General features: G+C 42.1%; 1 protein-coding gene across 9 annotated transcripts in view; it reads left to right on the forward strand.

Moving 5' to 3' along the window:
• The window catches only part of TIAM2 (TIAM Rac1 associated GEF 2), a 272,290-nt gene that overhangs the window by 172,692 nt on the left and 76,365 nt on the right, over positions 1-23,233 (forward strand). For 8 of the 9 annotated variants that reach the window (XR_012433556.1, XM_045390320.3, XM_074037307.1 and 5 more), the window contains 6 exons: positions 4,746-4,931; positions 5,611-5,757; positions 16,870-17,031; positions 19,429-19,533; positions 19,771-19,849; positions 22,564-22,656. Coding sequence is in view for 8 of the 9 variants with exons in the window: in XM_045390320.3 (XP_045246255.2) it covers positions 4,746-4,931; positions 5,611-5,757; positions 16,870-17,031; positions 19,429-19,533; positions 19,771-19,849; positions 22,564-22,656 (772 nt within the window). In the remaining variant the exon portion in view is untranslated. The remainder of the gene's footprint in view (positions 1-4,745; positions 4,932-5,610; positions 5,758-16,869; positions 17,032-19,428; positions 19,534-19,770; positions 19,850-22,563; positions 22,657-23,233) is intronic. The other variant, XM_045390326.3, reaches the window with a different exon arrangement.

Genomic DNA, 23,233 nt, shown 5'->3' on the forward strand with positions numbered 1-23,233 from the left:
TAAAAATAAGATGACTATGATCTTTCAATATGGAATAGATATGTGAGTAAAGATGGCTTACTCTGCCACAGAGATCTACAGGGATGAAGACTGTGTAAGTCAGGGGTCTCCAGAGAAACAGAACCAGTGGGATGTGTGTATACATGAAGAGGTGTGTTTATGTGTTTGTGTAGGGAGAGAAAGAGAGAGATCTATTATAAGAAATAGTCTCGGCCGGGCGCGGTGGCTCAAGCCTGTAATCCCAGCACTTTGGGAGGCCGAGACGGGCGGATCACGAAGTCAGGAGATCGAGACCATCCTAGCTAACACGGTGAAACCCCGTCTCTACTGAAAAAATACAAAAAAACTAGCCGGGCGAGGTGGCAGGTGCCTGTAGTCCCAGCTACTCGGGAGGCTGAGGCAGGACAATGGCGTAAACCTGGGAGGCGGAGCTTGCAGTGAGCCGAGATCCGACCACTGCACTCCAGCCTGGGTGACAGAGTGAGACTCCGTCTCAAAAAAAAAAAAAAAAAAAAAAAGAAATAGGCTCATGCATTTATGGAGAAGGGCAAGTCCAAAGGTCTGCAGGGTAAGTCAGTAAGCTGGAGACCTGGGAGAGCCAATGGTATATAGTTCCAGTCTGAGTCGAAGGCATGAGAATGAAGAGAGCTGACGGTGTAGTTCTGGGCTGAAGACTGGCAGACTCAAGATTGAGGAAGAACCCATGTTTCGTTCAAGACTGAAGCCAAGGGGGAAAAAAAGCCAGTGTCCCAGTTTGAAGACTGTCAGGGGGGAGGAGTTCTCTGTTACTTGAGGGGGTGTCAGCCTTTTTGTTCTCTTCAGGTGGTCAACAGATTGGATGAGGCCCACCCACATTAGGGAAGGCAATCCGCGTTACTCAGTCTACCCACTTAAATGTTAATCTCCCCCAAAACATCCTCAGAGACACACCCAGAATAATGTTTGACTAAATATCTGGGTACCCCATGGCCCTATCAAATTGGTATGTAATATTAACCATTACACAGGTGGATCACTTTGAGCTCGGGAGTTTGAGACCAGGCTGGGCAACACGGCAAAACCCAGTCTCTACAAAAAAATGCAAAATTAGCCAGGCATGGTGGCATGCACTTGTGGTCTCGAGAGGCTGAGTTGGGAAGATCAATTGATCATGGGAAGCAGAGGTTGCAGTGAGCCGACAGTGCCACTGCACCTGCAGTCGGGGTATCAGAGAGAGACCCTGTCTCACAACAAAAACAAAAACAAACTAACAAACAAACAAACAAAAAACGCTCCAGTCAGGATAAAGATAAGAAGATAAGGAACATTGCTGAAATAGACAAGTCATAAGGTTACTTTTCCTTTGCTTTTTATACTAAATTAAATTTTAAATGAACTCTACAGTGTACAGTTTATTGAGATACTGGTTGTCTTGAAACTTAATAAGATATAATCAAAACAACAAACGTCTTGATTTTTATAAGGTCTCCTTTGGGCTATTGGGGTGTTCCAGTCCTGTTGACTTTCCCACAAACCTAAGCATCTGGGTCCGTGTTCTTCCTCTGAATTCACCTGTATTTTGTCCCAAGCTTTGGGTGGAGAGGTCTATGAGTGCTGAAGATTATTTAAGTGTTTCTGACAAAACTTTATGATTCCCTGTGTATGGTTTGGGACGGAACTGTCTTTACCTCTCAGTGCTGCTTTGATGTGTAGTCACATAAATACATTAAATAGTGCTTTCAAAAATACTTTTAAAACTACAGGACTCAGTGCAAATACAAGAGATTGTCTTCTCCCCCAATCTATGGTGATTGGCATAGACCTGGATTTTAGTTTATTTTATTTTGTCTTTTTTTTTTTTTTCCTGAGATGGAGTCTCACTCTGTTGCCCAGGCTGGCGTGCAGTGGTGTGGCCTCGGCTCACTGCAGCCTCCGCCTCCTGGGTTCAAGTGATTCTCCTGCCTCAACCTCCTGAGTAGCTGGTATTATAGGCGTGTGCCACCACAGATGGCTAATTTTTGTTTGTTTTTTTGTATTTTTAGTAGAGATGGGGTTTCACCATGTTGGTCAGTCTGGTCTTGAACTCCTGAACTCAAATGATCTGCTTGCCTCAGCCTCCCAAAGTTCTGGGATTATAGGTGTGAGCCACCGCTCCTGGCCTTTTTTGTCTTTTTAATCCATCATGGATGGCATGGGCATCTTTACCTTCTGGTATCCAAGGACTCCTTCATTTTCTTTTTCTTTCCTTTTTTTCTTTTTGGAGAGAGTGTCACTCTGTTATCCAGGCTGGAATGCAATGGCATGATGTCAGTTTTCTTCATCCTCCATCTCTTGGGCTCAAGCAATCCTCCTACCTCAGCCTCTCAAGTAGCTGGGACTACAGGCATGCACCACCATGCCTGGCTAATTTCTGTATATTTTGTAGAGACAGGATTTTGCCACGTTGCCCAGGCCGGTCTCAAACTCCTGGGCTCAAGCAATCTGCCCTTTGGCCTCTCCAAGTGCTGGGATTACAGGCGTGAGCCACCGTGCCTGGCCACTCATTCATTTTCTTTCCTCTTACATCTTCACCCTCTATACAACCTTCAGAAAATATCTGATAAAGTGTTTTACACTGAGGCATAAATGAGTGTGATAAACTTTAATGCATTATTCAATCTAGGAATGTCTACATATTATTAGAAGACAAAGGAATCCATCTATAATTGTGGATTTTCAGGAATCATCTGGAGAGAAGATGTTTGGGAAACAGAACTGAGATTATAGTTTTTACTGAACCTTAAGTAAAGTGTCAGTTTGTACCCATCTGTCACTCTGGAATCTGGAATTCTCTAATATGGCAGGACCCGGAAGAGACTTGCAGTTTCAGTTTGAACTGTCTTGTTAGTCTAGAACAGGAGTCATCAGTAAGGCCGTGCACCAGAATCCCAGGATGTGCTTATGAAATGTAAACTTTCCTAGACCTCAGACCTAATGGATAGAATCTTCAGGTGTAGGACCTGGGCATCTGCATTTTTAAAAGCCAACAGGTCATTCTGTCCATTCAAAACTGATACCAGTAGGCCACCACGTTGCTAATATGGGTATACAGGATCTTAAGTGAGGTTAAATTCTTTATGGATGTTGACATTGTTTCAATGCACCTTGGAATGTCACTGTTTTGCTGACAAATGATGATGATGATCAAGAAATTATTTGTTTAGATCTTGTGACTGTTTTTCTTTCATGCAGAAAAGTTGTGCAGCGACCAACCTAAGAAATAGATACAGAGAACTTGCAGAAGGTCTGGGAAATGCCCAGAATTTGTAATACTTTTCTATGGGGAGAGATTGGAGGGGGCAGAGCGTCCAGTGTTGGAAATCCTTCAAAGTATCATTTATCCAGAATGAAGGATTCACCTAGAAAGCTTAGTGTGAAAGGCTAAGGTCCATTTTGGTGCTCAGCAACATGGCAGAACTGAAGCTGCAACTGTTAGACCTGAAATAACCTCACTCTTCACACTGAATCCTTTACTGCAAGCATTGACTTACAGACCTTCTCTTGAGTGTTGAGATTGCTCTTAAGACCTTTTGAATCACAGCTTTCTGTTCTTTTCGTTCTTCTGCTGAGTCCCTGTGTTGGCAAGTCCCAAGAGCCTCTCTTCACCTATTATTAATAATTTATCTTTGCATGAAGGTAATACTTGTAGGTAATGCATTTTGACATCCTTGGGAGAAAGGAGAGTGGCTCCCAGAGTTTGGCTGCATTTCTTTACTAAATCATGACTTACGTTTTGAAGAAGTTCATAGGAACTTCTGTGGTGTAAACAGCTGCATATACTTTAGTTTTATTTAGATGTACAGATGGTGGTTATTCTCCAAGATACTTAGGAGTGTTCTAAGTAAAAGTTCTATTTGCCCTTATCCCTGAAGTCCATTTGCTTCTTATTGTTTTGAGTCATTTACTCAGAATGAACAGAAACATAAAGTCACTACTTTCATTTATCTGGCATCTGTTTGTGTGCAGTTCAGTTAATCCAGTTTAGGATCAGGGACTGTAGATGTGAAGGGAAATGAAGCAAAGTGAAAAAGCTGACTTGCAAATTGCATCCTGTTTTAAGTCAGGATGGTTAGAGTGCTGGCATTCTCCAAACATCATGCCTTTTTGGCATGTCACTGTATTGGGACCACTGGCTTTTTGTTTTTGTTTTTGTTTGGCTATCCTGATGAAGTGTAGTGCCAGATGACCCAGTGCATTTTTTTGTTGTTGTTTTTTTCTTTGAGACAGAGTCTTGCTTGGTCGCTCAGGCTGGAGTGCAGTGGCATGATCTTGGCTCACTGTAACCTCCGCCTCCTATGTTCAATCGATTCTCCTGCCTCAGCCTCCAGAGTAGCTGAGATTACAGGTGTCTGTCACCACACCTGGCTAATTTTTGTGTGCATATATATATATATACACACACACATATATACACACACATATATACACACACACACACATATATATTTTGTTTGTTTATTTGTTTTTTAGTAGAGATGGGGTTTCACTGTGTTGGTCAGGCTGGTCTTGAATGCCTGACCTTCAGCGATCTGCCCACCTCACCTCCCCAAGGACCCAATACATTTGGATGGGAGGGATTGAGATGGGGTGAGCAGGCAAGGCTAATTTAAACCATGCAGACCAGCTGAAACTATTTTTTCTTCAAGTTTGTGAAAGGGATCACGTTTTCATTTTAACCCATGAAAACTTTTAATTTTTATTTAAATCACCTCTGTTTTTGCTTTAAGATCCAGCAATGGGAGCAGAATCTTGAGAAATTTCACATGGATCTGTTCAGGATGCGCTGCTATCTGGCCAGCCTACAAGGTGGAGAGTTACCGAACCCCAAGAGTCTCCTTGCAGCCGCCAGCCGCCCCTCCAAGCTGGCCCTCGGCAGGCTGGGCATCTTGTCTGTTTCCTCTTTCCATGCTCTGGTAAGTTCCTAAGGAAGGCTGTTTCTGCAGCATTCGGGGAGGGCTGTGGATGCTCCCCCTTTCTTTGGCTTGTTGCCATCAGCGCTTGTGGGACTTGACCCAACAACGGAAACCTAGAGGCCAGGTCACCCAGAGGCCACAGGCCTGGGGATGAAGGAGACCAGACATCGTGCTGTAGAGCCCCCAGTTTCTCTACTGCTTAGAGTCCAGCAGCTAGTGGACAGTTACTGCATGTTCATCTCTGTCTGCCTCTCCGTGTGTTCCACCTCATACCATCAGGAAAGTGGGATGCTGGAGAAGGAGCAACAGTGGGGTGAAGATTAAAGGATGGATTAAAGGTTGTTTTCTCTGTCCTGCAGAGCGCCCCGTTGGGTTTTTTGAAGTCACTCCCATTTTGGTGCCTTCTGTGTGTTGTGTCAGCTCAGCCTAGGGGTCTGTAGTGGTTTTGCTGACACTGCCGCCCACCATGGAGAGACCTGAATGTCATGACTTGTGTTATCCAGATGAGAGCTGTCTATATGGTGGATGCTTTCCTGGCATTTCAGACATGCAGTAGCTTTTGGCGATGGTCAGAATGCGTTTATAGCAAGCAGAGCTCGCTTCCTTAGGGCAACTGTTAGTTTTTTCTGCCACTCAAATACTAAGCCTTTAGATTTTTTTAAACTGTGTTTTACATTAGGTATGTTCTAGAGATGACTCTGCTCTCCGGAAAAGGACACTGTCACTGACCCAGCGAGGGAGAAACAAGAAGGGAATATTTTCTTCGTTAAAAGGGCTGGACACACTGGCCAGAAAAGGGAAGGAGAAGAGACCTTCTATAACTCAGGTGAGCTCTTCAGCATGGGAACAGCATACTAGAGTGAAATTCCTGAAACCCCTAATTTTCCGCCTGCTATAAATAATCAATGTTCATTCTCTGTTAAGAATGAAATCAGGCCAGGTGGGGTGGCGCATGCCGTAATTCTAGCACATTGGGAGGGCAAGGCAGGAGGATCACCTAAGCCCAGGAGTTCAAGAGCAGCCTGGGCAACAGAGTGAGACCCCATCTCTACAAATAGCCAAGTGTGGTAGTGTGCGCCTATAGTCCCAGCTACTCTGAAGGCTGAATTGGGAAGATCGCTTGAGCCCGGGAGGTCAAGGCTGCAGTGAGCCATGATTTTGCCACTGCACTCCAGCCTGAGTGACAGAGCGAGACCCTGTCTCAAAAATAAAAATGAAAATGAAAGTTGATTCAAAGGAATCAATTCTTAGCATGCTCTTTTTTTTTTTGCCCAACGAAAGTGCACAAGTTGCCGCATCTATCCTGGCACTCCCGAAGAGGTAGTCATACTGCATGCAGTGCTTAAGAACAGAAAAAAATAAGAATAATCAGAAAATAATCCACACTTTTCCTTCCCTCTAGTACTAATATTTATTTTCTCATAGATTTTATATTAAAATAAATGGAAAATTAATAATAAGAGGAGTGGCAGCTCAATTCTGTTGCTAGTGCTGTGGATTTTGCTCACTAAATCCTTACAACATGGCCTTGGGGTTTTGTCGTCCCATTTTAGAGATGAGGAGACTGACACTTGAAGAGGTTAGTTACATCACTTACCTTCCCCTGTTCACCAGCACCAAAGGGCATGGCCGGGACTAGTTTCTGCCTAAGTCCATGGTCTTGAAACACTGGAATATTGCTGGTGCTTATTTTTCCCTTGGGGAGGGGTGGCTCTTGTAACATTTTCTTTTTCTTTCTTTCTTTTTTTTTTTTTTTTTGAGATGGAGTCTCGCTCTGTCACCCAGGCTGGAGTGCAGTGATGCGATCTTGGCTCACTGCAACCTCCGCCTCCTGGGTTCAAGCGATTCTCCTGCCTCTGCCTCCTGAGTAGCTGGGATTACAGGTGCACACCACCACGCCTGGCTAATTTTTGTATTTTTAGTAGAGACAGGGTTTCACCTGTTGGCCAGGCTGGTCGTGAACTCCTGACCTCAGGTGATCCACCCATCTGGGCCTCCCAGAGTGCTAATTACAGGCGTGAGCCACCGTGCCTGGCCTCTTCTAACGTTTTTATTAAGGAAAAGTAGCCTAAGCATGTGTTGGTGAAATGCGGCCCAAGTATTGTAAATTGTTTTCAGAACATTTTGAATATATGTATTTCATGGTGCACCTGTATTTCATGATGCAGGTGCATGATAATGGATTTTATCTTGCTGACTGATATGTTTTAGGATTACTATGTTTCAAAGCTGTTGAAAAAATAAGTTATATGATGACCTGATCATTCAGGTGAATAGGGAAAAGGTTTGCAATTAAATGTGAAGAAGTTTTTGCTTTTATTTTCAATGAGCTGCTGTTTTTCTGATTATGTTTTCAATATCATTGGAAAGAGAGTCACATTTTATTGGATCTTTGTTTTCTAATTTGTGTATGGCTATTTATTTGATAATGCTTTTGTGAATTACGTAAGTAAAAGGGCCAGTATCAATTCCTTTGACCTGTTTAAAACCTTGAAACAATAAAGTTAGAGGTGGTGGGGAGTGGGCTGGTTCATTAACAGCAGAATCACAGGAAACTTCTTTTATGTGGCCACCATTTTTGTATACTGATATACAAAAATAATATCAGATTTTAAAATTGTGGTTCTACTTGCAATTATTTTTTTTTTTTCTTTTTTGAGACAGAGTCTCTGTCACCCAGGCTGGAGTGCAGTGGTGTAATCTTGACTCACTGCAACCTCCACATCCCAGGTTCAAGCAATTCTTGTGCCTCAGCCTCCCAAGTAGCTGGGACTACAGACTTGAGCCACCACACTCAGCTAATTTTTATATTTTTAGTAGAGTCAGGGTTTCACCATGTTGGTCAGGCTGGTCTCAAACTTCTGGCCTCATGTGATCCACCTGCCTCTACCTCCCAAAGTACTGGGATTGCCACTGTGACCAGCCTGTAATTTAATTTAATTTAATTGTAAAGAGTAATCTTATTTGTTGGTTGTAATGGAAATGTATTTCCTCATTATTGACTGTCGTCAACTGCAAACCCTTTGCTAATGGTGGGCCTATGCTTTCTTTATTTTAAAAAAATCGTTTTTGTAGAAATGGGAGTCGGGGCGGTCTCCCTATGTTGCCCAGGCTAGTCTCAAACTTCTGGCCTCAATCCGTCTTCCCACCTCAACCTCCCAAAGTGCTGGGATTATAGGCCTGAGCCATAACACCGAGCCCTTATGCTTTGTGAACTGAACTTCTTTGATGGTTAACTGATGTCCTTAAGGTATTTTAATCAAGACAGTATATTCTATATAATTAAATAATAACTTGATAAATAACTTGCTTACTTTTCTTAGATATAGACATTCTGCTAATTAGATATGAGCCTAATACGGTTTTTACCCAGCATGTGTTGTAATTTGTTCTCAACATAGATTTTTTGATAAACAAAAGCATTTGGTTGAACATTTTTTGTTTTAAAAAGATATGAAACTAATTACAGTGTCGGTATTTATATAACTGAATGAAGTTGATTTAGTAGGTATTTCTAAATGTTTACATTGTTTTTAATGTTAATTATGCCACTACAAAATTTAGAAGGTGAAATTTGGAAAAGGCAATTGTTTTTAGTTCTTCTACCCAAACAAACCACTTTTAACATTTAGCTGTATTTTCTTCCAAGATCTATTCTGTGCACATTTAAAAAAGTAGGTATGAGCTTGATTTTGGTGGTTCTGTTTCACACCTTCAGAAACATGTACTTTTTGGTTAAAAGCGATATCAAGAATGAATAAATGAATTTATTTATTTATTTATTTATTTATTTATTTATTTGAAACAGTCTCATGCTGTTGCCCAGGCTAGAGTGCAGTGGCATGATCTCAGCTCACTGCAACCTCTGCCTCCCGGGTTCAAGTGATTCTCTGCCTCAGCCTCCTGAGTAGCTGGGACCACAGGTGGGTGCCACCAGGCCCGGCTAATTTTTGTATTTTTAATGGAGATGGCATTTCACTATTTTGGCCAGGCTGGTCTTGAACTCCTGACCTCAGGTGATCTGCCCACCACAGCCTCCCAAAGTGCTGGGATTGCAGGCCGACTTAAATGATAGATGACATAAAAAGTAAAACGTAACTATGTAGGAAATTAAAACTTTAAGCGTATTAGAATAATAGTACAAATTGTGATATGAAGCTCTTCTAAAATGTTATAGAACTTTAGTTTTTCAATAATGAGAAAGGGTAGCTGGCAAGTGAACATTACAGGGCCATTTCATTGTCTTTTCATCCCCTGTCTGTCAGATATTTGATTTAAGTGGCAGCCATGGATTTTCTGGAACTCAGCTACCTCAAAACTCCAATAACTCCAGTGAGGTAAACTTTGCTGTAGATGGCCGCCATCTTGTTTTACATGAATGACACAAATGCTAACTTAAGTGAGGAATGCTGTTTCAGAATCTTTACATGAACTCCTTGAAAATAGATTTATAATTAAAATGGTCCCAGTAGGTATTCTCTAAAGAGATGGTCTTAAATGCCAAGCATCTTGGAGGTATCTAACCTCACAATAACTCCATTTTAAAATCAGCAACATGACTAGACTGAAGTCGTAATAGCATCTTTAATTTATACATCTCTATTCCTCAGCAGTACTTATCTTCATTTGAGAGTTCAGTGAATACAAAATTGCATTTTCCTTTCAGGGTTGTCAGGGATCTTCACACAGATAGTACATTCTCTGCTGTGTGTCTCAGGCGCTGTCAAGTGGGGCCTGAGTAGTGTCTCCTCATCCCCAAAATTGCTTCTGACCAAACAAATCCTCAGAATGATTTCTGAATGAAATCCTAGAGTATGAAATCCTGGATGTGCCTATGCCTCTTCCTAGTGCCTTTTTCAAACCCACAACATCCCCATGAGGCTGTGTTAGTTCTCTAATGTCTCCTCCACCAAATAATTTTTTTTTTTTTTTTTGGGATGACGTCTTGCTCTGTTGCCCAGGCTGGAGTGCAGTGGCGTGATCTCAGCTCACTGCAACCTCCGCCTCCCAGATTGAAGCAGTTCTCCTGCCTCAGTCTCCCAAGTAGCTGGGATTACAGGCGCCCTTCACCATGCCTGGCTAATTTTTGTATTTTTAGTAGAGATGGGGTTTCACTATGTTGGCCAGGCTGATCTTGAACTCTGGACATCGCGATCCACCCACCTCAGTCTCCCAAAGTGCTGAGATTACAGGCATGAGCCACCGCGCCTGGCCAGTTCTTACTCTGCACTTATATCTCTTACTGTTAGCCATTCTGTCAAGTGCATATGTCATGGCTCCCAGGAAAGCTTGTAATTGATATAGTTTATATATGCCCTATGATTATCTGTATATTCTCAATCTATAGCACACTGCTAAGTACTTGCTTAATAAGTTTGATGATTAATTATTTCTACTAGATGTAGTCATTTAATGGCTGAGAATGACTGATTTGTAATAAAGGTCCATAATTTTAGGGTCATATCTCTTCCAGCACTGTGTAACAATGTAAAATTCTTACTTTGAAAGTTAAGAGGCCTGGCATGATGGCTTGTGCCTGTAATCCCAGAATTTTGGGAGGCCGAGTCAGGTGGATCGTTTGAGACTGGCCTGGGCAACATTGTGAAACCCTGTCTCTACCAAAAATGCAAAAACTTAGCCAAGTGTAGTGGCATGCTCCTGGGAGGCTGAGGTGGGAGGATTGCTTGAGCCTGGGAGGCAGAGGTTGCAGTGAGCCAAGATCGCGCCACTGCACTCTGACCTGGGTGACAGAGTAAGACCCTGTCCCTGAATAAAGAAAGTTATGAAACTATAGCATCAGTACGCTTCCTATTAACAGAGTGTATGTTGGACTTTGAAAATAAATTTTGCTCATGTAGCCCCTTACAGTGAGGATTAAGCTTAGTGCTTAAGTTGGGCTCAAAAAACAGGTCCCATTGAATGCTCTAAGGAGTGAGAAGAAACTATGATTTCTGCATTTGTTTTTTTAAGCATGTGTATCTAAACAGTTACTCCTATTTATTTTAGCTAAGCATTACTTGGGATGTAGGGATACTGAAGAAATTATTGTCATTTATAGGACTATTTTAATGCAGCCTCTATAATTTCTGTGCTATAGTACCCAGATAACTAGATTCAGATTGAATGGCAGATAGAACTAAGGGTGTAATTTGTTTTTTTTTTTATATCTCTGGGACTTACAATTCTGCCTGGCTAAATAATGAATATTTAATCTTGCTACTTTTCATCTGCTAATCATTCTTGGAGAATACTTGTAACCTGCACAAATGTATTTTTATACAATAAGTAAATTATGCTCATTTCTATAACACAGAAAGGCTGTTGTGAGGAAGGGGCCGTGTGCATTTTAACTATTCCACTCTAATTGATGCATCATATAACAGTCCAACAGTGAGTCACCCTAATTCAAAATCTGTTAAGGCTGGAACAAAGCCAGTCTTACTTGAGCATTTTTTTAGAGGACACTTTGGCTAGCCAAAAACGAAAGCTTTTCATGGCGAACGTCTGGATGAGTAATAGTGAGTCTTATACGGCCTTTGAAGGGAGGTGTTTGTCATGGAGATTGTGACAACAAAGTCCCCAGTAAGGCTCGGATGGGGGCAACCCCGGAAGCTTCATTGGAGAAATGTGGCAGCCCCTGGGCCTCGGCCCCTTCTCCTGGAAAATTGGTTTGGGCTGTCCCAACCTTCTGTGGCAGTGAGTGAATGCAGTATTGTCATGTTAGTCATGAGCTGCAAACCGAAAAAAAAAAAAAAACTAAAAAACCCCAAAAAACCCCGAAACCAAAACAAAACCCCTAATATTGGTTTCTTAAATGGAAAATATGAATGAAACAGCTTACTCTTCGCCACAGTATGGTAATCTGTTTAGACAGAATATTAATACGCAACCCTATACAGCATATATACGTATACCTGTACGCATACAGCTAGCGAGCTAGCTAGATCCATCTTTGTTTTTCTTTCATATCAACCGATGTATGGGCATCAGTCCAAGAAGGAAATAAACACTTTCTCTTCTATGACATTTTACTGTTGTTAAGAAAACTGGGAGCATGCAACTCCCTTTTGTGTTTTCTCCTCATCTCCCTTGCAAATAGACTTTCCTTTTATCAGCCACTGTGGTGGTGTGGGCCCATTTGTGACAGCCAGATTGTGATTTTGCTACTCACTTCCCTTCAGTGATCCAAGTAGTAATTACGAGCCATTTGATCCAAAAGCATCTGCTGTGAGAACACACGGAGTTTCCATTTTTTCTCCTTGCTGCATACTGAGCATAAGTAATTTGACATGTGGTTTCAGGACGCTTGATGTAATAATAATAATAAAAAATACTTCTGTGGAATGCCCTCCAAGGAGAGCTAAAGTGATTTGCAGACATTCACTAGTCAGTCTGGAGTGGCTGTGGCTGCAGCCCAGTGATGTTCCCGTGTCATGATGGCCAATTGGAGCTGACTGCAAGGTGATCTGAGCAGCAGTGGCCACTACAGTGCCCCAGGGCTTTGGAACAAAGGATGATTCTCAGGAAGTTCTTTACAGTGGTCATCACTGAAATACAGTAGTTATGCCCAGTACTACTGTATAAAGACCTGATCCAGGCTCAACGTCCAAAACATCTTTACAATTTCTGTCTTTCAAGTGCAGTTCCTCCCGTCAGTCTCCTAACCACCCCACGAGGCTGTTGTTTTTAAGCTGTTTTGAAGGTGAAGAAACAGAAGTGCAGAGGCACTAGATAACAGCCCCTAACGAGGCTGAGATTTGACCTGGATTGTCTTTCTATTATTGTATTTTTTTCTGTCTCCATTTGTATTCTCAGGACCAGGAAACCTTGAAGAGGCTAGTTGGAAATATATATATATATATATATTTTTTTTTTTCCTTAAGTGGAGGAAGTAGAAATATATAGGTTTTTTCTTTGAGGGGAGGAAGTAGAGTAGGAGGCATGGTAGGTGTGTAACAGTCCTGACAGAGGTAGCCAACCATGGAATTCTGGGTGGTTGAAAATATTCATTTAACATAGTGGCATCTTTGAAATGGGTAACCTGGAAAAAGAATTTTCCAGATGACTCCATTTTTAATGCTTATTTTCAGGATTCTCCATTCTTTTTATGAAAAGAATGTTGGAGAATATTTTATCTGGTTTCCTGAAACTAAAGCACATGTATTTTCAACTTGGATAGCATTGACCTTCCTTCAGAGAATTAATCCAACTTTCCCTCCAAATGGGCAAAGCTTACAACCACCTAAGAGATCTGTAAGCATCAAGTAGCTTTTTCTTTTTCTAGTTCTAATGAATTAATTTTAAATTCTTGGTGCTTCCTTTGAATAACCAGGTTTTACTTTTCTTGAACTGTATATACATTTGTGACGGGTGTGTGTGTGTGTGTGTGTGTGTGCCTAACACACCAAAAATTACATTTAACTTTTCATTGAGGGGCCTCTTGAGAGGGTCTAACTCTTCGATGGCCTTGGCTTTGATGGGCATCTTCTCTCCTATGGTTCACTACATCTCGGGTCAACAGTGTAGACTCAGAGAACCATTGCTCAGAGCAATTGTAGCACAGCACCTTGTTTAATGGATTTTAATAGGATTATTTCTTTTGTCCTTCCATCCTTCCATCTATCTGCACACTTTTCCGTTGTCCAGAACTTGTTCTCCTTCAATAATCTGTTAATTTCTCTTCTCATAGCTTCCAGAGAGCATTAAGAACTTGACACTATGTCAACAGAGTTGAGTAAGATACTGAAAACGGATAGCGTTTACCTCTCATGCCTGTATATGACTGTGAATTTCTAGTTGTATCCAGCTCAGCACTCAAGTTTTGAGTGTGTCCTGGGTACGGGCCGCACTGTGTTAATGGCTGAGGGAGAATGAGGATACGGAAGACAAAGCCTCTGCTGGCATTCATCTTATCCTGGTGCGGGACTTAGAAGTGACCCCCCTGTGGGCTGGGCTTTGCCAAGTGCTGTACCAGGGACATAGGAGAGTGAACTCATCTAAGTGAGAGGACTTGAGGGCAGAGAAAGGAGAGAGAGGAGAGACTTCATAAGAGAGGGGCATTTTAAACCAGGTTGGAGGGTGTATATGGTTTCAGCACTGTCTCTGTAAGGACGGTACAGCAGAGAGACGAGATGGAAGTGAGCACCGGCATGGAGCAGGAGCTTGCCACTCCCTTTTGGGGAATGTTCTCTGAGCCGTTCTGTTCAGTGGGAACATGGTGTGTAGCGTAGAATAATGGAAAGTAATCAAGACATGTAGGTTGTACCCATTTTCTATAAAGGGAGTTAACTGCCAGGCAGGCATTCTGTGTAATCTAGCGGTGGTGTGAACCAGCTCAAGCCAGACTTCTACCCTTCAGTTCCCCGGAGTACCATAGGCACTAGTTGTGTAAACTTGGGCAAGTTTCTAGAATGTCCTGAGCCATATGTGTCTTGCCTGTTCCATAGGAAGTGATGATGGCGTCTCCCTGAGAGGGCTGGTTGTGAGTGGTGAGTGAACTGATGGCACATCAAGAGCTTGTTTCATTTGGCCTCATGAGATGCAATCTTTCTTTTTTTCTGAGGTGGAGTCTCCCTCTGTCGCCCAGGCTATTGCAGTGGCATGATCTTGGCTCACTGCAACCTCCGCCTCCCAGGTTCAAGCAATTCTCCTGCCTCAGCCTCCTGAGTAGCTGGGACCACAGATACGTGCCGCCATGCCTGGATAATTTTTATTTTTAGTAGAGATGGGGTTTTACCATGTTGGCCAGGCTGGTCCTGAACTCGTGACCTTAGGTGATCCACCCGCCTCGGCCTTCCAAAGTGCTGGGATTGCAGGCGTGAGCCACTGCGCCTGGCTGGTGATACAGCCTTTCTCTGATTGTCAGTAACAGTGGGAACAAGAGGGTGTGAAGGCACAGTGTTAATTTGTACTGCTCATGTCCCTCCCCCACCTGTTTATCTATAATTACGTTTTTCCCGATCTCCTAAAATGCAGCAGTAAATTGCTCTGCCACCCTCAGTGGGAGCCTGTGACTTCCTCCAGGCCTTGTTCTTTGTGAAGTTTTTTACTCCACAGTGACCTCTGCTGGGTTTTAGTTTGCTTCTCAACAAGCCTGGTTTCAGAGGTGGGGGCCTGCACCTTTAAGGCAGCATCTGTTTGTTGCTAAGCACTGGGTTGAAATCACTGCCCAGAGAATGAACCAGAGAAAATAATGTGCCTGTGTAAGACAAGAGCCTTTAGGAGAGAGTGTCCGGGTTGGTTCCTGGCATCCCTGGCTCCTTGCATCTGGTCCTGTCTTTTCCTTTGTCATTGGCACGTGTGGGGATGTTCATTCTGGCTGTGATCACCCTTCCAGAAAAATGTGCTGAAAGCGACAAATCCATGACAGATCCAGAAATGTCACTTCAAAGTTGAGCACCATGTTTTCAGAAAGATGACACAGAGAGATGGATTTTTCTCTTGCTTTGTTCTTTGAAATTTCTTTATGATTTCTCTTCTAATTTTTAAATCCTACATAGGAGGATCTTTTACTTTGTATTTAAAAATGCATGGAATTCAAAGTAAAATCACCCATTAATGATAACTTTAAAGTATGATGAATGATATATAATAATGTGATAGTATTGAATCTATCGGTGACATTTTTTGGTATGTAAGGTGTTTCACATAAGTGACCTCTTTCGCTCACAAAACTTAAGTCACAAGTAATTTTTTCAATATTAATTATATTAATAACGTCCTCTTTTACAAAATAGCTGAATCGTAGCAAGGTAAATCTTGTCCTAGGCCATACTTTGCTGGTAGCGTCTGAGACTTTTGATTTCAAAGCCCCAAATCTTTTCTTTACTACTACATGAATGTAAGAACCTAGCCAGAGAGAAACATGTCTACATTGCTTAAGAAATGTATGCTATTTTTGTTATGAATTACGAAAGGACGTATTAGCATGAAGTCAGCAATTGTTGTGATGATGTAGTTTGGCAAACTAAACTTTCTTGGGAAGGGCTTCCTGAAGGTGGTATTCTTTGAGATGATTTTCCAACAGTGTCTGTGTGTGAGGTAGCTGAAGGATAGAGAGAAGATTTATCAGGACTACAGGTAATTTTAAGGAACAAATAGATTTCTATCAGTGATGAGTTAGGCTAAAATTAAAAAGAAGAAACAAAGACAAAAAAACCAGGTAGACTTAGAAGAGAAAGTTCGTGCTTGGATTAAGTGCAATTCAGGGTTAGGATAGCAGGCAGATGTCAGTGGCCATGGACAAGGTGTGTCTGGAATTTAGTGGAAGGTCGGAGAGGGATTATGGCTTAGATGCAGGCTTCACAGTGGCCCTTCTCAACCATGATCCCAGAGTAGTAAGCGTGGATACTCAGCAGTCCTTACATGGATTGCGGTGTTCTTTTTTTATTTTTTTGAGACAGATTCTTACTCTGTTGCCCAGGCTGGAGTGCAGTGGCGCGATCTCGGCTCACTGTAACCTCTGCCTCCCAGGTTCAAGCGATTCTCCTGCCTCAGCTTCCCAAGTAGCGGGGACTACAGGCGCATATCACCACGCCTGGCTAATTTTTGTATTTTTAGTAGAGACGCTGTTTCACCATGTTGGCCAGGCTGGTCTTGAACCCCTGACCTCAGGTGATCTGCCCGCCTTGGCCTCCCAAAGTGCTGGGATTATAGGCGTCAGCCACCGTTTCCAGCTGGATTGTGGTGTTCTAACTCGGCATAAGCGGCCAATCGACACAGTGGAAAGAACACAGGACAGGCAGTCACTGACTTTCACTCCACTTCCCGTGGCTGCAGTTTCATCTGCATAAAATGAGTGAGGAAACATTGTTGGCCTTAGAAGGCTGTGAGAAGCCAGTGATGTAAATAGTTCATAAATGAACGGGACATTTGGCCGGTGGTTTCCTTCATTTGTTAATCAAATTTGTCTGCATTTTCTTTTGGCATCTACAAACAGGTCGACGAACTTCTGCATATGTATGGTTCAACAGTAGACAGTGTTCCCCGAGACAATGCGTGGGAAATCCAGACTTATGTCCACTTTCAGGATAATCATGGAGTTACTGTAGGGATCAAGCCAGAGCACAGAGTAGAAGATATTTTGACTCTGGCATGCAAGGTAATGGATTTTGCTGCAAAAATATACTTCTGAATAGAAATAATCATTAATGTTGCAATCTTATGCCTTCTAAATTCATGTGGTATTCAAGGGCCCAGTTTCCATGCCAGGGAACATATTAGCATATTTATTAGTTAATGTATTTATTAGCATATTGATTAATTTGCATTCTATTCCTTGATCTCTTTAGAAGAATGAGTTATTAGATCATGATCCCCCACCTTCATGAAGAACCTGAGCTAATCTACTGAAATTCTATGTATACTTTGGTATCTAGAATAATTATGAAATCCATTGCTATTTAAGTTACTTAGAGATGGTGTGTTATAAGAAGGCGGCATAAACTTTGAGGTAATTTAATTTAATCCTAAATAGTTTTATCGGATTTCTCCAGATTAAACACGAAACTTGATATATTCACAGTTGCTTTATGGAGATTAATATACGATGATGTTTTATTCATTTTTCAAACTGGGTTTCATTCCTGATCTGACAAGGGAGTTTATGGTAAGTCTTAAAGAGGGCCCTCTGAGAGAATATATTCAGCAACATCAGATCAGAAGCTTTTCGACCACCAGGTGGTGTAGTAGAGCTTAAATCGTTTTAAGTTTCCAGAGAAAATACAATCAAATATGTTGACATGGTGAAAAAGGCATATAGAGTTTAAGTAATGCTTAATCATGTGCACTTAATAAATGTGAAAGATGTTTAATTTTAGTCCCCCTTTTTCACTTTGACTTGAAACATTAGGATTCTGTACATTTATATGTAGTTTATATCCTTATGAACTTAATTCCCTTTTACTCCCATATGTAACGTTTTTATTCAGAAAACCAACAATGTTCTATACCAATGATACCCTCTATTAAACTCATAATTTTCTGAGTAATAAAGGGTATCAGAAGCAGTGGGTCGGCCAGGCGCAGTGGCTCACGCCTGTAATCCCAGCACTTTGAGAGGCCGATGCGTCGGATCACAAAGTCAGGAGATCGAGACCATCCTGGCTGACACGGTGAAACCCCGTCTCTACTAAAAATACAAAAAATTAGCCGGACGTGGTGGGGACGCCTGTAGTCCCAGCTACTCGGGAAGCTGAGGCCGGAGAATGGCATGAACCCGGGAGGCGGAGCTCGCAGTGAGCCGAGATCGCGCCACTGCACTCCAGCCTGGGCAACAGAGCGAGACTCCGTCCCAAATTAAAAAAAAGAAAAAAAAAAAGAAGTAGTGAGTCAGTTTGACCCAGTTAGAGCATATGCCTGAGATAAATTTCTCACTGTTGAAAATATGCATGACAGAGAAAATATGAGTGTGTGTGTGTAAACATTTTCCTTTTGAAAAGTTTTTGGAGTAGGACATTCTTAATTCTGAAGTCTATAGATTTGTTCACATTTTACAAATTTCTGTATTTTAGTAATGAGAAACAAGGTTAGGCTCAACCTAACTAAAGAGATGGCATTTGCTGAGCTGGTAAGATTTCTTCTACTATCAGATATGTTCTACTGTAATCTCTTAAAAATGCATCTTTTGCCTTTAATCATAAGCAATAGTGTTCAGAGAAAACCTTCTTAAAAATAATTGTCTGCCGGGCACGGTGGCTCATGCCTGTAATCCTAGCACTTTGGGAGATCGAGATGGGCAGATCACGAGGTCAGGAGATCACGACCATCCTGGCTAACACAGTGAAATCCCGTCTCTACTAAAAATACAAAAAATCAACCGGGCGTGGTGGCGGGCGCCTGTAGTCCCTGCCACTCGGGAGTCTGAGGCAAGAGAATGGCGTGAACCCGGGAGGCGGAGCTTGTAGTGAGTGGAGATCACGCCACTGCACTCCAGCCTGGGCAACAGAGCGAGACTCCGTCTCAAAAAATAAAAAATAAAAAATAAATAAAATAGTTGTCCCCCTTTACTTTTTTGCATACTAGTATGCATGTATTTATTTATTTATTTATTTGAGATGGAGCCTTGCTCTGTCACCCAGGCTGGAGTGCAGTGGTGCTGTCTCAGCTCACTACAACCTCCACTTCCTGGGTTCAATCATTTCTTCTGCCTCAGTCTCCCAAGTAGCTGGTATTACAGGTGTGTGCCACTAGACCTGGCTAATTTTTGTATTTTTACTATAGTCAACATTTTGCTGTATTGGCTAGGCTGGTCTCCAACTCCTGACCTCAAGTAATCCACCCGCCGTGGCCTCACAAAGTGCTGGGATTACAGGTGTGAGCCACTGTGCCTGGCCTGCATCCAAATGTTTAAATTAGAGCTCTTATATAGGTTTAAATTCAGCAGATTTTTTGTGGTATTCTTTTAGCGATTTCTACTTTGATTTTTAATGAGCCTGCTAACCAATGATGGATTTAGAAAGAGCATTTAAAATATGAATGACTGTCCTCTTCTTTATAGATGAGGCAATTGGAACCCAGCCATTATGGCCTACAACTTCGAAAATTAGTAGATGACAACGTTGAGTACTGCATCCCTGCACCATATGAATATATGCAAGAACAGGTAAGTGTGCACTAGCTTTAGAAAGGGAGACTGAACCACATCCATGGCGTTTTGATTCTGAAAAATGTCATTTCTGGGAAAACTTTTGTTTAAATCCGGCACCTAGTTTGGAAACAGTCTCTATATAAATGGTAACTTAATAGCTTTCTTGTTTTATTATGAAAAATAGTGTCAAAGTAGTTTTTCAAGGTATCATAACATGAAATCCTCTGATTTTGTTGTTTTCACCTTTTGCAGGTTTATGATGAAATAGAAGTCTTTCCACTAAATGTTTATGATGTGCAGCTCACGAAGACTGGGAGTGTGTGTGACTTTGGTAAGTGTAAGGAATGCCTCTTTCAGGGAGTTATGTGGTTCATCTTTGCCTACTTTGCCCCAGTATCTTTGGACTTAATGCTTTTCCCTTACATTCACGTTTTCAGAATATATGACAGTAGTTTCTGAACGTCCTTTCTCTTCCTACATTTCTATTTATTGATATTAGCAGGTGACACAGATAGGTATCAGTATTAGAGGGAAATGCCAAAGTAATTAAATGGAATGAATATAAAATTGATGGGAATTTGAAAATATAGATTAATAACACCATGTACTGTGTACTGATGCTGCTCTGAGCAGATCAACTCATGATTCATAGGAGAGTTGCTTTCATCTCTAGTGTCTTTGCTCTTGGTTTTCTCTTCCTACCTGGAATGCTCCCCTTCTTCCATCCCTCCTCTCTAATGACATGAATCCTACTGTCCTTCAAGAACCAACTGAGGGTCTAACTTTCTTGAAGAAACCGTATCTGATTGCTTTAGCTTTACTTCTTTCTTTCTTCCCTGAGTTTAACAGTTAAGAGTCAGCCAGGCATGGTGGCTCACGCCTGTAATCCCAGCACTTTGGGAGGCCAAGGCAGGCAGATCACCTGAGTTTGGGAGTTCGAGACCAGCCTGACCAACATAGAGAAACCCCATCTCTGCTAAAAATACAAAATTAGCCAGGCATGGTGGCACATGCCTGTAATCCCAGCTACTTGGGAGGCTGAGGCAGGAGAATCGCTTGAACCCGGGAGGCAGAGGTTGCGGTGAGCCGTAAGCCGAGATCGCACCATTGCACTCCAGCCTGGGCAACAAGAGTGAAATTCCATCTCAAAACTAAACAAAACAAAAAACAATTAAGGGTCAGTACTTCTGAAGTCACTTAATAGCATCATTTCCTCCATTTCTCTTTGATTAGATAATACTTGGTAAATATATCCATAGAAACAATGGTTAATGATTGGTAAATACCTCCATAGAAACACTATTTCTTACCTCGTTAAAATATGTTGATACATGATTATTTTCCTTAAAATGATTCAAACTAATAATAAATTAAAGTTTATAATATGTTAAAATGTCGTTTTTAGGATGCTTTCGTTTTTTAAAAATTTGTATAATCTTTTCTGACCCCTATGTTATTTTTTTATTTTTTATTTTTTTTGAGACAGAGTCTTGCTCTGTCGCTCAGGCTGGAGTGCATTGGCACGATCTTGGCTCATTGCAACCTCTGCCTCCTGGGTTCAAGCAATTCTCCCTGCCTCAGCCTTCCAAGTAGCTGGGATTACAGGTGCCTCACCTGCCACTACACCTGGCTAATTTTTGTATTTTTAGTAGAGACGGGGTTTCACCATGTTGGCCAGGCTGCTCTTGAACTCCTGGACTCAAGTGATCCATCCACCTCAGCCTCCCAAAGTGCTGGGATTACAGGTGTGGGCCACTGCACCTGGACCCCATGTTATGTTGGTTTTTCCTTTGAAGCCCTCTCGGCCTTTTTTCTCCTCCTCTTGGCCTTCACTGTGCTTTTTGTGGTTGCCATTTGTGTTCATCTTTGTACTGGAATGAGTGAATGAAGACACTTGCAAAGATACTCTCTGGTGAGACCGTAATCTGCCAGGCTCTGCTGGGGTCCCAGAGGAGACCTGGGGAACAGGACATTCTTGCTGTCCTCAAAGAACTCTCCGTATTAGGGGACCAAGACATGGAAACCTGTGCTCCTCACTGTGGCATCACAGAGGGGGACACTAAGTCAGGAGCCATGCATTCAGAAGAGGGAAGGTCTCCCTAGGATTTGCATGTAATCTTATATATTTAGGGCAAGCACTGTATTCATCCAAGCATTTTTTTCACCTTCTTAAAATGCTCAACCCCATAGTTGTTTCTCAGCAATTATTTGTTGTATTGAACTGAATTTCATGTATTTCAGTAAGAGTATTTTTTTGCTGTTAAATTTGTTTCTAAATTTTTAATTGTGGTAATAGACACATAACATAAAGTTTATCGTCTTGACCACTTTTAGGTGTACCGTTTTGTGATGTTAAGTACATTCACAATGTTGTGCTACCATCATCTATCTCTACAAATCTTTTCAGCTTGTAAAACTGAACTCTGTACCCATTTAACACCAACTGCTCATACTGTCCTCCCCCTAGCCCCTGGCAACCACCAGTTTAATACTTTGTATCTCTCGGAATTCCCCTGGCAACCACCGTTCTATTAATACTTTCTACCTCTCTGAAGTTGACTGCTCTAGCTACTCATATAAATAGTATTATACTATGTTGTCTATTTGTGACTGGCTTATTTTACTTAGCATATTCTCCTCAAAGTTCACCCAAATTGTAGCATATGCCAAGATCTTTTTCCTTTGTAAGACTGAATGATATTCCACTGTATGCATAGATCACATTTTGCTTATCCATTCGTCCATTGACAGACAGTTGGGGTATTTCCACCTCTTGGCTATTGTGAATTATGCTGTTATGCACGTGGCTGCATGGTCTCACCTTTTGAATAAAAGTTATGTTTTTATATTTCTTAAGCCTCTTGTCTGACGTTTTTCTTTTTCTACCCCTGCAAGATATTTGTACTTTCAAAATAGTTGTAATTTAGACTTTCTCAACATACTGTACTTACAAGAAAATATGTTCAAGGAGATACTGCCGATGTGGTTGGAGAAATTGAGTGTGGTGGGTTGAGACGTGCTTTTTCCTTTTATTTTATTTCCTAGGGTTTGCAGTTACAGCGCAGGTGGATGAGCATCAGCATCTCAGCCGGATATTTGTAAGCGACGTTCTTCCCGATGGCCTGGCGTATGGGGAAGGTCCGTGTGGCACACCGTGCCTCTGTTGCCTCTTAATTTGCAACTGTGGAATACAGCCTGGCTAGTGAATGTTTCCTCATACAGTTTTGTCAGAAAAAGATTTCTCTTGGAATTTTAAAGAAAGTAAACCTAAGAGTTTAATTGGAAATGTGACCAAACACAGCCTCTCACTCCCATAAACCCAGCTGCTCAGGAGGCTGAGGTGGGAACATGGGAGGATTGTTTGAGTCCAGGAGTCCAAGACCAGCCTGGGAGATACAGTGAGACTCCTGCCTCCATAAAAAAGGACAGAGAGAAGCCGGGCACAGTGGCTCACAGCTCTAATCCCAGCACTTTGGGAGGCCGAGGTGGGCGGATCACAAGGTCAGGAGATCGAGACCATCCTGGCTAACACGGTGAAACTCTGTCTCTACTAAAAATACAAAAACATAGCCAGGAGTGGTGGTGGGTGCCTGTAGTCTCAGCTACTCGGGAGGCTGAGGCAGGAGAATGGCGTGAACCCGGGAGGCGAGCTTGCAGTGAGCCGAGATTGCACCACTGCACTCCAGCCTGGGCGACAGAGTGAGATTCCGTCTCA

Source organism: Macaca fascicularis, chromosome 4, assembly GCF_037993035.2.
Source record: "Macaca fascicularis isolate 582-1 chromosome 4, T2T-MFA8v1.1".
Classification (NCBI taxonomy): domain Eukaryota; kingdom Metazoa; phylum Chordata; class Mammalia; order Primates; family Cercopithecidae; genus Macaca; species Macaca fascicularis.